We start from the raw sequence: 16,416 nt of genomic DNA on the forward strand, positions 1-16,416 counted from the left end.
ATGACTCATCAAAGTCACATCTCTGCTGATGATGAACTTGGACGAAACCGGATCAGGACACCACAACCTGTATCCTTTCACCCCTTGGCCGTATCCAAGAAATATGCATTTCTTCGCCCTCGGTTTGAGTTTTCCCTCATTTACATGAGCATACGCAGGGCAGCCAAACACTCTTAAACCAGAGTAATCAGCAGGAGAACCAGACCATACTTCCTCAGGAGTCTTCAGCTCAATAGCTGTTGATGGAGATCTGTTAACCAAATAACAAGCAGTATTAACAGCTTCAGCCCAAAATTCTTCACCGAGCCCAGCATTTGATCGCATGCAACGAGCTCGCTCCAAGAGAGTTCTATTCATGCGTTCTGCAACTCCATTTTGTTGTGGTGTTCGACGAACAGTGCGGTGTCTCACTATTCCTTCATTTTTGCAGAACTCATTGAATTCACCTGAGCAAAACTCCAAGCCATTATCCGTCCGGAATCGCTTGATCTTCTTTCCTGTTTGATTTTCGATCAAAGCTTTAAATTGCTTGAAGTTGATGAGAACCTCATACTTGCTCTTCAGAAAATACACCCAAACCTTTCTCGAGTAATCATCGATAAAGGTAAGCAGATATCTGTAACCACCTTTAGAAATTGTCGGAGAAGGCCCCCAAAGGTCAGAATGGAAGTAATCCACTGTGCCTTTTGTCTTGTGAATCCCAGTGCTGAACTTTACCCGAGTCTGCTTACCGAAGACGCAGTGCTCACAGAAATTCAACTTTCCTGTACACTGCCCAGACAATAATCCTCGTTTGCTTAGCACCGATAAGCCTCTCTCGCTCATATGCCCGAGCCGCATATGCCATAACTTCGTGGTGTCAGAATCTAGATCATCTGATGATGACACTCCCGCAACACCTGTAACCGAGGAACCATCGAGGAAGTAAAGGCCCCGCTCCAAATTACCACGTATCACAGTCAAAGCACCCGAGAATACCTTGAGAACTCCACCTTCAGCAGAGTACCGAAAGCCTTTCTTGTCCAACGTACTCAAAGAGATCAAATTTTTCTTCATTTCTGGAATGTGCCGAACATCAGTTAGAGTTCTAACAATACCGTCAAACATCTTTATACGAACTGTGCCAATCCCCATGACTTGACATGCGTGGTCATTTCCCATTAGTACTGAACCAGAATGCTTCTCGTATGTTGAGAATGCATCTTTCGAAGTACTTATATGAAATGTAGCTCCCGTATCAAGAATCCATCTCCCACCAGCGTAAGAGTCGGATACTGCAAGAACGATCTCGGCATCACTTGAAGAATCTGCATCAGCTACATTCGCACGATCATTTTGTTGCTCCTGTGATTCTGATTTCTCCTTCCTTTTCGGACAATCTACCTTCATGTGCCCGTACTTCTTACAGTAGTAGCACTGTATTCTCTTCTTGGACTGCGATCTAGGATGGCTTTTACTTGAACTTCCACCCTTTGCCTTGGATCTTCCTCGAGCAACCAAGCCTTCGCCTTCATTGTTTTCGACCACCTTACCAGTGATTTTCTTCCTCAACTCACTGGAACTTAAGGCATTTTTCACCTCCTCTAGAGTCAGGTCATCACGACCGTACATCATTGTATCAACAAAATTCTCATACGAGGGAGGCAAAGAACACAAAACAATTATTGCTTGGTCCTCATCATCGATTTTGTTATCGATATTATTCAAATCCATGATAATGGAATTGAATTTATCCAGGTGCTGGGAAACAGGTGTACCTTCCTCCATCTTCAGGGCATAGAGTCTTTGCTTGAGGTAGAGCCGGTTCGTCAATGACTTCGTCATGTACTTGCTCTCTAACCGGAGCCACAAACCGGACGCGGTTTTCTCATCCGCTACTTCTCGTAGCACTTCATCTCCTAGACATAGCAGAATAGCACTATGTGCTCTTTCTAGCATGTCATCCTTTTGCTCTTCCGAAAGCGTGCTTGGTAATTTATCTTTACCAGACAATGCTTTTAGCAATCCTTGTTGAACCAGCACTGCCCGCATCTTGATGCGCCATAAACTGAAACTATTTTTCCCGGTAAATTTCTCGACATCATACTTAGTCGATGAAACACTTGTAGCCATAATTTGGAACCTTTGAATGAATGATAATATTTTCTTCCTGATGTGAAAGATCAGACAAAGCTGCAGTCACAGGGCAATTCAGAAAATATTATCACTCCTTCAACTACGCTCTGATACCAATTTGTTGCGGAAAGGATCGATTCGAGAACTCCGATATGACTACAAGTAAATTGACCGGAACGAAAAATAAAGTGAACACAAGGATTTACGTGGTTCGGCTTTAATGCCTACGTCCACGGGCAGAGGCGAAAAGAAATTTCACTATAACAAGATGAAGATTACAAGTGTTTTACACTCAAGACACAACCCGAGAACCTCACAACTCTCAACCCCTATAGAAAACCCGAAAGCTAAAATCCTAGCTTTCAAAGAACAAGCTTTGCTCTCTCTTGGTTTGGGATGATTAATATGGCTAATGAACCTCTCTATTTATAAGAGAGTTCAAGGACATAATTGTCCAAAACTTTGGCAAAGATTTGTGGTTGAAAATGGACACCAACAACCATCCACTAATCCACTACCACCAACAACCCACTACCAACAACAACAATCCACTACCAATTTTAAGCCATTTCTTAACAAGTTCCTATCCTGTTATTACAAACAATCTCCAAATTTACACAATATTATTAACCAAAAAATAATTAAAAAAGCAAAAGAGAAACTGTTTTTTTTTTCTATTTCTCCATTGTTTCACTTCCTCAATTCTCATCAAAGAGTCCATCTCCAAACCTTAACCCTCAAGTCAACATTACATTTTGCATTAGAAATTGAAGCCTTTGATGGGTATTTTCCTTTTGGAGCACTCACTTTAATCCCTTCGCAAATGACCCTAATCCCAACCTTTGGTGTTTTTAAGCCACCAATTTTAGCTTTCACTTTAGTATCAAGCTTCATCTTCAATGGCAACCCTTTCTTGTTCTTCAAGGCAACCCTTAACTCGCCGGCCGACGAGTCATCCAGTTCTTGGTTTCCACCATTAATGGTGGCTTTCAAAAGGGTATTGTTTTTAGTACCGTGTATGAAGGGACCAAACGAGCCCTTCGCTATAACGACGTCGTTTTTGGTGGTGAGAGATATGGCGATAGGGTCGTAAATGTAGATGAGTTCTTTATTAGGGTTTTTGGCGTTGACGTTGAGAGTGATGTTGGTGATGAGCTTGGAAGATGACGTGATTTTAAGGGTGGAGACTCTCAGGGAGGAGACTCTGAAAGTGGGGCGGTGGGGGCTGTAAATAAGGGTTAATATGGCGGCTGATACGCCGGCGAGGAGGAGGAGGAGGATGAGGGTGGTGACGGTGGTCCAAATGCAACATGAACAACAGCAGGACCGGCGGTAACGGTAAGGCTTTGGTTGTGGACGGTAGAGAGGGCGGGTGGCTCCGTATAGTTGAGATTTGGTGGCGGGAAAGGTAGTTTTGGCGGCGCCGCCGCCGTTTGTGGCTTGTTTGGATGAAGGGAAAACAGTGTCTTTCATGGTGGTTTTGCTTTGGGGAAAACAGTGTCTTTCATGGTGGTTTGTGGCTCTTGTCACTCATGTCTTTATACTTGGCCTTTCTTTTTCTTTTTAATTTTGTTTACTTTATGTAAAGTGGAATGCACGTAAGTTTGAATGCGAGTAGGACATTGAAGGTGAGGATTATGTTAAAAGGTAAGATCTTGCATTAAAAATTAGATTATATTTTATTTTTATAAAATTAGTTTTTATATATTAAATTAAAAAGTAAATTAGTATTTATATTAAAAATTTATTTATTTTTATTATTAAAAATTAGTATGTATAGTAGAATAATTAGATAATGATATGTCACGTATATTTTATATTTATGTACAAAAATTAGATTTTAAGAGGAATGATTAGTTTACTTTTTGATTTAATTTATAAAAATTAATTTTTATTTTTTAAATATAGAAATTAAAATATAATTTAACTAAGATATTTTAGAAAAATATTCGAAAAAAAGAAAGAAAATATATATCTTACACAAAAGCAATTATGTCGAATGCTAAAAAAGAAAGTAAGATTTAGTCCTTAAATTTGATCATAATTGAAGCATGATAATGTAGTACTCTCAGACCTCGTCACATGATTACCAAAATTTTCTAAAAATATATAATTTTATAATTTGGCTTTTTGTAAATTTTATGTGTTTAACAAAAAAATCAAATAAGAATTGAAGTTTAAGGATAAAAAATGTGGACGAATAAAGAAAAGGGATTAACTTGAAAAAAGTTTTCAAGTTTCATCCATATTTCAGTTTTTTATTTATTCGTGTTTTGTATTAGTTTAGTTTACTTTATAATTATTTAAACACGGATTTTAAAATTGGAATAGGAATATTTATACAAAATAGTTCTCTACCACAAATATTCTTGTGTTTTTGTTTAAGAATAATATGAAATTTAAAATGAAATTAAAAATTATGAGTGAAGTATTCCATTAAATATTTTGATTTGAATTTAAGGGAATATTTAATTTATAGTCAGAATATTTTCTCAACAAACATGGATGTTTTCCATGGTACCTAATTCAATTTTGACATATTCTCTCTATCATGGAGGTCGGTCCAAGAAATTTGATAATGATTAAGGTATAATTAATTTGGGTAAAAATTAATTTTAATTCATTTATTTATTCGAATCGATCTTAAATTAAAATTAAATATATCAAAATAAATTTTAAATAATAAATCCAATCAATAAAATAACTAAGATTAATTAATCATAAAATTCTTTTAAACGAAATATAAACCTTTGTAATAAGTGTATATAATATATATATATATATATATAATGAAATGGCACTTACCAAATCTTTGCCTAATTTGACAGCTAATTGATTCCTCACCCAATGATTATGGAGACCCAAAAAAATTAAAATAATAATAAAAATAATTGCATCCTAGCTTTAATTTCTACTGATTATTGTTAAAGCATTGATGTGATTGTGATTTTTAAATGTATCCATTATTTTTTTAATACAAATTTGATTACCGCTTTCTACCCTAATCCAAAGGTTATCCCCAACTTAATTTCATATTTATTACTACCTTTAATTTATTTAAATTTCAATTTATTCTAATTATATTTTAATATTATTGAGGGTCCTTCTGTTATTAAAATTATTAATTTAAATGAGACATTATATCTATATGACATAATTTAAACTAAAAATTTTAAGAAAAATGGATGTTGGAAAAATGAATGTTTTAAAAACCTTAATTTTTAGGTTTTCAAAATTTTTATAAAAGTTTTATTGTTCACTTTTTTTTTAATTTTACTTTACTTTTAAAATTTATACGATAACGTGTTATTTCTTTGAATTTTTCATTTTAAAAAGCTACATAAGATTTGATGGGTCATTAGACGGCTAAATCAATGATTTTAATAATAAAATTAGGACATGATTGATATAACATTGATAGTTAGGAGATGTAATTAGAATATTTTGAAGGTTGGGGACCAATTTATAATGAGGGTTATAGTTTGGGGATGTCTAGTGGAATTGACTCGTTAAAGTACATGAAAGGTCCCTATATTTTAGGGGCTGAATCAGAATAACCTCTCTATTATTAAATGGATCAATTTAGTCCCTATACTATTAAAAAGAATCAAATAAGTCCAAATTGTAACATAGTTGACATTTATTGTATAAAAAAATGTCTTGAAATTTATTTTTTTCAATTGTAGTTCAATTCCAAACAAAAAGATTTTATTTTACGAAACTATAAAAACTTTAAAAGTATTAATGTTGTCAAATAGTAAATGATATTTTTTAAACAGTAAATAATAAATCTATTTCGATTTTGTCTTATTCAATTCTTTTTAATAGTATAGAGAATAAATTTATCCATGTAATATTAGAGGTACTAATTTGATTAGGTTCCTATAATAGAGGGACTTTTCAAGTACATTTACTACTATTTTTTATGAAAGAAATTGTAATGAAAAATAAGTTATTCGAGAAATTTATAATAATTATTATTAGTAAGCAACAAATGCGTAAAATGTATACTAGACTTGTCTAGTCTAATTAGGGATGACAATAGAGCGGAGAAGAGTGGGGTGATGTTGCCAAATCTACTACCACTTCAGAGTTGGCATGTTTTGTCCTACCACTTGCTCCACTTTATAATGAATGTGTAATCTTAAAAACAATAATGATCTTTTTGAATGTTAGATACATTCAACCCCGCTGTACATCGTTCCATCTCAATTATATTCTTGTTAGTTATTTCTAATATTTTCAATGTTTTTAAAGGTAAATAAATATTTAATTAAACATAAAATATATGAGTTTTTGAAACACATTTTTATATGAGTTTTTGAAACATATTTTTACATTTTTACCCTTTTTATAGTTACAAATGTATAAGGGGGAAATTAATAATTTCATATAGAGGAACGGGGCGAGACAGGACAAACAATTACCATAACTGTTTCATACACATTGAAAAAAAAATCACTCCATCTCGCTTTACATACACTTCTAAAAAAAATAAGCTTTATTCACAACGAACCAATTAAAAATCCACTTGATGATTTAAATCTTGCCATCTCTAAATCTAATGGTAGAGTCTTAGTCAAAAGTATTTCAATTTAAAAACATTTCTTATTTAAATATAATTTTAAAATATTAAATATAAAATTATTTTTGAAATATTTCCTAATAGTGAAACAAGCTATTCGATAAAGGAATTGAGAAAAAAATTGAATCATGCTCAATTTGTGAACCTCTTTAATGTACACAATGGGAAGACACTTGTTCGCAACTTAATAATTAAAAACCGATAACAATTTAATAGTGAAGTCAGTTCCTTAATAGTTGAAGGTAATGTCTTTCGAGGAGGATTTTGTTTTCACTGAGTTACCAAAAGTTAATATACTATGAGCAGTTACTCTGAAAGTTTAATTTATCAATGTTGAGAGCGTCCAAACTGTTTATAGGAGTACGACAACCCACCAAGGGAACATAAATGTTTTGCCCTTCGTGGGATTCAAACCTCTGACCTATATCATATAAGTCACATTTTGGGGAAAGTGATACCATATCTTTGATTGTTGGGGGACTGATTAATGATATTTCAAAGATTCTCCAAAAAAATCAGTCGTCAATACGTTTAATGAGTTTTTTAAATATTAATACTAATAATATTTAGCACTTAAATTTCAAACAATATATGTGATGCATACGTTACATGTGTATATACATGTATCAATTTAAACACAAAATAAGATAATATTAATTTATAAGAACTAAAAACATATCATATTAAAAAATTAATCGTATTAATTACACTATTTTACTGTATTCATACTATTTTCATACAATTGAAAATGAATCATGAAATAAAAAATTGGTTAAAAAAAACTAAGCATAGGTAAAAATATATATAAATCCTTAAATAACTTGGCCATTGAAACTAGACTTAGGAGAGACCATAAGTACCTATTTAATGCGGGCACTAAAGCAATACTGTGGCACTATGCATAAAAAATTATATGCCATTTTCAAGATGTGTTAAAACTCTCAACATTCTCGGGAGACTTCATATATTTTCATGTATCGTAAAAGATCATAGTAACGAAAGGCCTGCCATGAAAGTGAGAGCAAAACCGGCATATTCGGAACTCGGAACAACGTGTTTCTAGTCTAATAAATTATTGTTCTTTGTTGTGGCCGGAGTATTCAGTCTTGTTTCCTGATGAAGCAGTTGAAGACCTGATGCTTCCGTTTTCGAGCGCTTTTGTTGCTGCAGTCAGGTGTCTTGGAGGGTTGTTAGCTCCGGTGGCGGCCACGGGAGCTGGCTCGGATAATTTTCGGAGAATGTTCATGATGGTGGGAATTAATTTGGTAGATATGGACAGAATCCCCGCAAGCTGCAAGCATTGAAAAGGTTATACTATAAAATGCAGTCCAACAAGTAAATTCCGATTCCGATTAACATTTAGGAGCTGCAAAATCGAGACCAATGGAACACTTCTAAAAAGATAGTAAAACAGAAAATCTTTGACAAATATGTTTAAACCGAAGCAAATCTTTCCGAGCAATATGCTTTTGAATAACTAGTTTATAAACCGAAAAGTTTTAACTGTTTCGGTGACTAACAGTTATTTAGAAATAAATAGGGGACGAAAAGATACAATGTCAAAAACTCACAATGCCATAACGGAATTGACCCGGAATGTCGAGCTGCACCCATGCAGCCTTTATTACTAGGTAACCCACAAAGATGAGACCCAGATATAGAGGATTTCTGCAATGAAGAATATTTGGGAGTAAACACAAGCAACAGACAAGGATAATATTATCGGATCGCGACGATAGTATATTTGCACTCACCTTAGAACAGTCATAAATTCATTAAATCCCAAGATCAGCAAGGCAACAATTGCCCATGGAGGTGGCAACCAGTTGTTGCTACGCCTGTTGGCTTCCTGAAGGTAGAAGAAAACAAATCAGGCATCACTTGAGAACAAAAAAATGGATGTACTGGCAATATCAAGTCTACCTAGAGCAAAATTCGCTTTTAAATTCAAGTTGATCATTTTCCTTAAAGTACCCATGCCCAAAACTCGTGTCTCACGTATGTAATAACATACATTGAAAGACTTACAAAAGGTTGACCATATCCCATATCAGATGCAAACCTGTATCCCTGACTCACACTTAGGTTCAAGTAACGTAGAACTTGACATATATCCAGATATGAGTACTGGGATTATTTTAGCACTTCTTAAGACATTGACTATTACCAATGCAGCATTAGAATTAAATTTGATGTCTAACATTTTAGTTCTCATCATGCACTGATAAATCAGATCAATATTATATTTGGAAGGATTAAAACGAAATCTTTAATGTAGAATTATAAAATTCATGCCTGAGCAGAAATGGCCTGAGTGACACTGTACTCGGTCTCAGTCATAAATTGCCGCCACAGCGTCTTGCACTGGACAGGTGTGATCATTGTCTTGGAGGGAGGGATCTGTACCAATGACGATTAACACATTGATAGAAAAGACAGTTTGTTCAAATAAATGACTATACGGCGTGAGAGAGAAAGACTGAAATTGTAAAGACCATGAATATCTTTAGCATTATAAATTTGGTATTTACAGTAATATTCACTCAGACAAACCCGTAAAACTGCAATTTTTCATATTTAAATAAACAGAATGCAATGGCCAAGCAGTTTGTACACAACTAAATCTCATGAAGGTCCTCAGAAAGAACAAGACTTTACCTGATCCCAAGTGCTCGAGGCCAGTGGATCACCTTCTTTATTGCTCTTAATCGCAGCAGCACTACTGCTCGGATCCAACAAGGCAGTAAATAGTATTTTCTCGATATTATCAGCAGTATCATCCAACCGGATTGCGGCCATAACGGATAGTAGTTTCAAGCACTGGTAAAAGATAATAAGAAAGTTTAGCAGAGAAGAGAATGTAGCATTGTTCTTAAAATCCAATAACTCATAATACATAAACATACTTCAACTCGAGCTGTTTTAGTTATGAATCGAATATCTTCTTTCCCAGTCCAAACCCGTGGCATTGAATCAGCATCATAAGCAAACAAATTTGAAAACCTTTATGCAAATTTCCAGTGAGTTTCCGTAATGTCACAGTATCTAGCAAATCAACTACTTTAACTCAAAACATTGAAAAGTGTTATTACCTGTCCTTCATACGGACCACTACCCTTCCAGCTTCTTCTCTAGCTTTTGTTTCAATAACTCCTTTGGCGTAGTCCTCTAGACCCGTTATCATCTTGCCCCTGGCATTTTCATCCAGGTCAAAACCAGAGAGGGCACTGGACAGTCCACGGACAGCTGATTCAGTTTCACACCGGAGAAGGTTCCTTATTGAGAGCCAGGTCTCATTATTAGCTCCATCAAATAGTGATTCAACAGGTCCATATAATGCCTCTTTCACCCTTACCTGCAAAAGCACCAGAACTTATCAGAATGATTCCGAGTGGTGATTTAAAACTGTTGGATGCCACCACGAGAAATTCTTGAAATGTTAAGGAAGTCCTCAACTATAAACCACATATATCACAAACAAAATAAGAACAATCACATCGATTCCAACTTTGATAATTCGTGGTCTTCAAAAGAATTAAACAAGAAATTCCAGGCCTTTCGTATTCAGACTTAGATGGTAGATTGGATGCTCATATATTAAAGTTCTAATAACCCAATTGCTTAACATGATACCTTAGTTAATGTAGCTCAATTATTTCCGAGTAAATGAAGTTTAAACAGATTAACTGTTTTAACATGAAACAATTTGAAATTTTCAGAACAAAGGTCATAACACCATAGTATCAACTTCAGTTTAACTTGTCTCCTTGCAAACCAACCCAAACAACTACAGAATGATACAAAAACTCCCACTTCAAAATTTTGTTAGGTTACAATAGTAAAACTATTCATAATTATGACGACACATCACTTTAATAAGTAAATGGTCACAAGGGCGAACAGATAAGTTTCTGTACCTCGTATGATGAAGTAAGCTCTGCAAGCTTAGCAGCTTGGACAGAAGCAACATGTGCATCAATATCACGACGTAGCTTTTCCCTGACTTTAGAAGAATCCCAATTTGCTAGCTCAACAAAAGCATCTGAAAAATGATGTCAAACTCCATAAAGAAGTCGCTTTACCTTAACAAGTGAAAAAAAGGCATCACTGACTCAACTTTAGCACCACACCTATTAACAGGTGAACCCTGATTTGAAGCTTTTTCTCATAGTAAGAGTTTAAGACTCGCTATTCTTAATCCTTCTATGACTTCTTTATTGCCTGATAAACCTTAATTAATATTATTTGTTCATTTTGTAGCTCTTGAACTTGTGCTCTGTAGTTTCTTTTATAATTAGATTTATGATAATGAGAATGATTTATAAAGGTCAACCATACCTTGATATCCCTCATCAAACAGAGCCATGTAAGATTCAGTGCAGTTACGAGCAGCCACAGAAAACTTCTCCCCTCCATTCAAAGCCTTCTCAAATGCTTCCTTAAATTTTTCAAGAGTTCCAGACCTTAAATGTCCTAGAATGGCTTGGTGGGCTGGTTGTGCAAGCTAAATCAGAAGAAAAAAGGAAAATGAGCTGACACAATTTAAATAACAACAAAAACTGGAGAAGAATAGAATTGAGTGCCATTACTTGGAGCAGTTTTTCTTCAAGCTGTTTTCGCTTTAAGGATCTCACCCCTTCATCAAAAAATGTGGCTTCTGAATCATACCTAAAATCAGATCAAAATGAACAAATAAATCAATGTCACTGATGTAGTTGTAAAACCACAGATAACAATCACAGAAAAGCCAACAATCTTGAATTTGATCATCAGAACTGACTCTTATTTGGCCAAGATATGCCTTTAGATAATTTTCATCCACCCATTCACTGAAGCAATATGCCATTAGCATCTTCATGACTTACAAGTTACAAGTCAGGAAGTTGCCAATCAGTTATGATGCCATTCTTATTTATCCTTTAGTATCAGAGTTCTGTACTGTCACTTTGACAGAATAAATCACTTACAAAGTTTATTTAATGTTCAGATGGTCTTTGCCTAAGTCAGTGTAGCTCTTCAAAATGCTTTATAGATGCTAGCCTATTTGTAACTTGACACTGAAACAATTATCTCGAGATTTCATTAAAGTAGTCTTACTTAGTTAGAGAAGTGTGGAGAAGTGAATTCAGCTTCTTCCCAAAGCCAGAAACAAGATCAGACCTTGAGGCTTCTTCTAACTGACACCAACTCTGTTATATGAAGTAATAGCTCGGTTTCAGTTTCTAAAAAATAGCCAGCTCTCAAACAAATGTGGATCTGTGAGTGGCTGCATGCATATATTTAAGAATATAAACAAAATCACATGTCCACATACCTCACATTCAGTGAAAGAATTGAACTTTTCATTGGCAATTTCTTCGCAACGTACAGTAGCCACCATGACCTACAGGCAAATAAAACATGGATCACAGAAAAATCAACAAGATTTACAAAGTTAAAGTCAAAATAATGTCCAAAAGGTTACTTTATGGGCTGGAAGGTCGAGGTCCTTATTCTCCTTAATGACTTTCCAGATCTCTTGTGCACTAAAAGAGAACCCTGAAGCAGGTACCACTCCCCTCCTATCTCCAGCAAGTCCCCCCGGCGCAATGGAGTGGAAGAATCGTTGTCTCAAATTAGCAACCTTCAGTAGTAATAATATAATCAGATAAACTGCCATTTTCATGCCAATTAATCAAAATTTTCAGCACCATCATCCACCATACAGACAAATTTATAAACTTTTTAAGTAGAGATCTTTTATTTTAGCAATCTCCAGAAGAAGTAAGCTGCACCTTACCACAAAGACAAGAGAGACAAAAAGAAATGCAACAAGATGACTGAGAAAAAAGATTAAGTCATCAAACAATCAGTAAGTTGACCTCCACAAATCTAGATGTTAAACTTCTTTCTTTCCATTTAAACAAAGTTCTAAACAGAAAATAGTGTGAAAGTCCCATTTGCATGCTATGTTGAATGTCCTTATGGGTGACTTAAACACAGACCATGTACCTGCTCTTTAAATAGCTCTTCCTTTTCTTCATAACTAGAAAGTGCAACAACCTCAACCTGGTCAATATCAACAATTGCATCAATCATTGGAAACAATACTCATCAGAAAAGATGCAAAAGAGATGTTAAAATTTAGAATATGCTGCTTGAAATAGCAACGGAATGTATCATACATGGAAAAATTCACTTAATGGAGTTTCCTTATGTGCTTCAGGCTTAGGAACTGAGTCCCATATCTGCAGGTCAGAAAACACCGGTCAGAAAAAAGCATAATTGAAGTTAATGAAAAAAGAAAGGAAGCATAAGCACCACATCTGTACCTTCTGAATGTCTTCTCTCAGAACAGGTTCTAAATTTTCCAGTGGTGTCTGTAAAGAAGGAATGCTTGAGTAACTATAAACTCGCTTAAATTTAGATATCCTTAGTGAGATATAAGGATAATATAAATTTCAGATGCTAAGAAACCTTAAGGGGAAAGATGGGGAAAAAAATAGCTCTCAAAACACAAAGTACTCCATAATAGAAGAAAGGTACCCACCCTTGTTTTATCACGGATGACAAACATCAATGTTGTTTTGCGGGGACTAAACAATCTCATCATGACCTGCAACCCGTTGCAACAAAATTATAAAAAGAAGAAAAAGAACCACTTGAAATTCAGGGCAATGCTTAGAAAGGAAGCAAGGTCATAAAATACCTGGAATACAGTCTTAAGAAGAGGCTTGTTTGCAGCTTGCTCACGTCCAATATCATGACACCACCTAAATGAAAGTTTCTCAAGAATATTACTTGCACTTGCACTTGCACATACTACTGATGGAAATTAACTTAAATGAATCAAGCACCATGTAGGTGTCAAACCTTACATGTTTATGAGTACTATATCAGAAACCGCTAGTGCAAAGAGTGCACTTTGTTTCTCAAATGCTGTGTCATCCTGGAATAAGGCAAAACAATAAACAAATAAATAAGTCATATGAAAAAAAATCTCTTTTTCTCCCAGTTATTCATAAAGCAAATGAAAATCAAATAAAGCTCAACAAACAAAACTAGATACGAATAATCCGCTTCTTCATCTTTTATGATCTGAATTCCAACTATTGGTTCAGTTCAGCTTGATCCATCACTCTAGATTTCACGTTATTAAGGCAGTGAGACCTCTTTTAAGACATTCTAAAATCAGTAAGGGTTCTTTTAACTAAAAATCCCAGTGTAATTATGTGATCATGATCAGTTCTTCAGTTTCACGTACAATCTACTAAGCCATATCTGGCAATCTGATATTTAATAAATACCACGTTTTGTCCAACTTTTATAACAAAAAAGTGTGTAACATTCATAATTAAAAGCTTAAAATAAAAAACTAAATAATGACTGACCTTTAATTTGATTTTACTCTCCGGTAAAACAAAAAATCCATTCAAGATTATAGCTATTCTTACAACAATGAAATCATTAGCATCACCAAGTCATTGGAAACTTCTAAGAATTATTTAGAGGATGTACTCGAAAAAAACTACCATCAAAGCAAGGGGAAAGGAAGGCAAACAACAGAGTGAACAAAATGAACTTTTTCGTATATAAGACAATGTAGTTTCAATTTTTGGGCGCTATATGTTAATAAATAGAACACAAGTTAGCAATAGCACCTCCCCACGTTCTCTTCCATCAGTACCCTCCAAATCCATTACTACAGTGCAAGGCTCTATACCATTGCATTTTGCCATCCATATACCTTTCGTGGTTTGAGACCTAACAGGAAGCATATCCCATTAGTTGTTTGAGCCAATTGAAACAAATGCAATGTGTCATTATTACAGAAAAATAAGTTACCTTCCCTTAAATGCATCCATTTCTCTGAAATTGGTATGAAACAAATGATTTAACAGTGTGCTTTTACCTGTCAAGATTATTTAAAACAAAGTGAAACTATAAATGGCATTAACATAACTTACATAGCTACCAAAAATTTATAAAAACACCAAAAGGGTAAAATCTCTCATGTGTGCAATTGAATCAAAAGATTAATACAACAAAGATAGATATAAAACTAACTACAGAAGTAATCCAACAATATCATTAAGAATTATTGTAACTGAACTTCCAATTAATCATATACTCAAACTTGTACTCCACAAACCTAATTCAATATACAACTGATAAATAAAGCTGCTTAGTGCTTAGTGCGAATGGGTCAATGTACACCTTAGGAACAAAGAAAAGCATAAGTATAAAGCAGGAAGTCTTGAAGATATCAAATCATACCGCTGCTCTGTGGTCCCATGATGGAAACCACAGCATAGGACAGCCCACATTCATTAAGTTTGACTTCCTTGATTAACTTTTCTATTCCAGTAACATTGAATGAGCCATCTCCATCAATAAGTTGCGTTGAACAACACTCCACACTCGTCGCTGAGAAACGAAACGTTCACAGCAAGTGTAAGTCAAAGAAGAAGAAAAAGGCTTCCATAACAAACAGCACTAAATGCCCGATTCCACGTTAATTTTAAACCTAATTTCTCCATATCAGTTCTATCAACGAAATGATATTGGAAGAATGCTTATACATTACATTCATTGATTACGATGGAGAAATTCAGTGAACAAAAAGAGTTAAAAATTCAAGATCCGAGTTTCTCTTCTTCTTTTTTTCCTTTTCCTTTTCATTTCCTTAGCTTTCTCAGCATCCAAACATGCAATAAACATTAAATTCATCTCCGATAGCTCTTAAAAACGTAAAATTCAAATTCAAATTCAAATCCAATTTTCATTTTTCCACTTAAAAAAAATTCGATCCTCCCCCTCCTTAAAACCGTCGTTGCATGCTTTAATGCTCTCCTTTGCGTTACATTAGAAACCGAAAAAATCAATAAGCTAATGAAATGAAGAAACGGATCATTAAATTTTTTTTTAAAAAAACCTAAAAATAATGAGAAAAATGAGATAAGTTTACCCATTGAATCTTGTTTGAAATTGATAGCTCAAAAGCTGAAGCGATCGATTTCAATGAAAGACATCTAGAGAGAAATTTGATCGATATTAATGGATCAATTTGAAGCTCCTCTTTATCTACCATTTTTCTGAATTTCCATTTTTGTTTTTCATTTTCCTTTAAAAGTGGGTTAACAGTTGACTGCTCCCGCCTCCTGTAATAGTATTATTATTTTTTGAGGCTAATTAAGCATTAATTAACGATTAAACTTAATTTGGATCCTAATAATCTTTGGGCCTGTAATTTTCCTCCGGTTTTGTATAGTGACCAATCGTGTAATTAGCGGCTAAAACATATAAAATGGAAGTAGCAGAGTATTCATAAATCCCACCAATTGGATTATGATTAGATACTTAAAAATTGGTAAAAGTATCGTGGAGGCCCCTATATTAGAAGTTAAATTGTATTTTGTCCACTTTACTTAAAAAATAAGTAAATTAGTCCATATATATGTTAAATCAAAAAGTCAATTGGTTATTTCAGTTAAAATTTTCATCAATTTTTATTGCTAAAAACTGGTGTGGTTGATGAAATAACTAAACAGTTATACATGGCATGCTATGTTACAATACTAGTTTTTAACAGTAAAAATGAATGGAATTTTTAATATAACGATCAATTTACACTTTGATATAGCATATAGGGACTAATTTAATCATTTTTGAGTAGAAAGGAAAAATGTAATCTAATTTCTAATACAAGGGATTCTATGATTCTTTTACCTTAACAT

At 34.2% G+C, this 16,416-nt stretch overlaps 2 protein-coding genes across 2 annotated transcripts; both read right to left on the minus strand.

Annotated features, from left to right (window-relative positions):
• Positions 1-2,620: 2,620 nt before the first annotated feature.
• LOC121230826 (NDR1/HIN1-like protein 13) lies at positions 2,621-3,770 on the minus strand. The gene has a single exon (XM_041116296.1). It carries the CDS (start codon positions 3,586-3,588, stop codon positions 2,824-2,826), a length of 765 nt encoding a protein of 254 aa, XP_040972230.1. The 5' UTR covers positions 3,589-3,770; the 3' UTR covers positions 2,621-2,823.
• A 3,828-nt stretch (positions 3,771-7,598) lies between these two features.
• Positions 7,599-15,828, minus strand: LOC107933603 (protein ROOT HAIR DEFECTIVE 3). Its single transcript, XM_016865864.2, has 23 exons — positions 15,648-15,828; positions 14,957-15,106; positions 14,525-14,591; positions 14,341-14,443; positions 13,558-13,628; positions 13,389-13,452; positions 13,230-13,295; positions 13,012-13,059; positions 12,865-12,927; positions 12,692-12,748; positions 12,165-12,323; positions 12,015-12,083; positions 11,798-11,889; positions 11,290-11,368; positions 11,039-11,204; positions 10,618-10,742; positions 9,793-10,055; positions 9,607-9,703; positions 9,359-9,520; positions 8,996-9,100; positions 8,455-8,549; positions 8,272-8,368; positions 7,599-7,991 (listed from the first exon to the last, which is right to left on the minus strand). The coding sequence occupies exons 1-23, from the start codon at positions 15,649-15,651 to the stop codon at positions 7,773-7,775; spliced, it is 2,421 nt and encodes an 806-aa protein (XP_016721353.1). The 5' UTR covers positions 15,652-15,828; the 3' UTR covers positions 7,599-7,772.
• Between the last annotated feature and the right edge of the window lie 588 nt (positions 15,829-16,416).

The sequence above is a fragment of the Gossypium hirsutum genome, chromosome A06, assembly GCF_007990345.1.
Source record: "Gossypium hirsutum isolate 1008001.06 chromosome A06, Gossypium_hirsutum_v2.1, whole genome shotgun sequence".
NCBI lineage: Eukaryota > Viridiplantae > Streptophyta > Magnoliopsida > Malvales > Malvaceae > Gossypium > Gossypium hirsutum.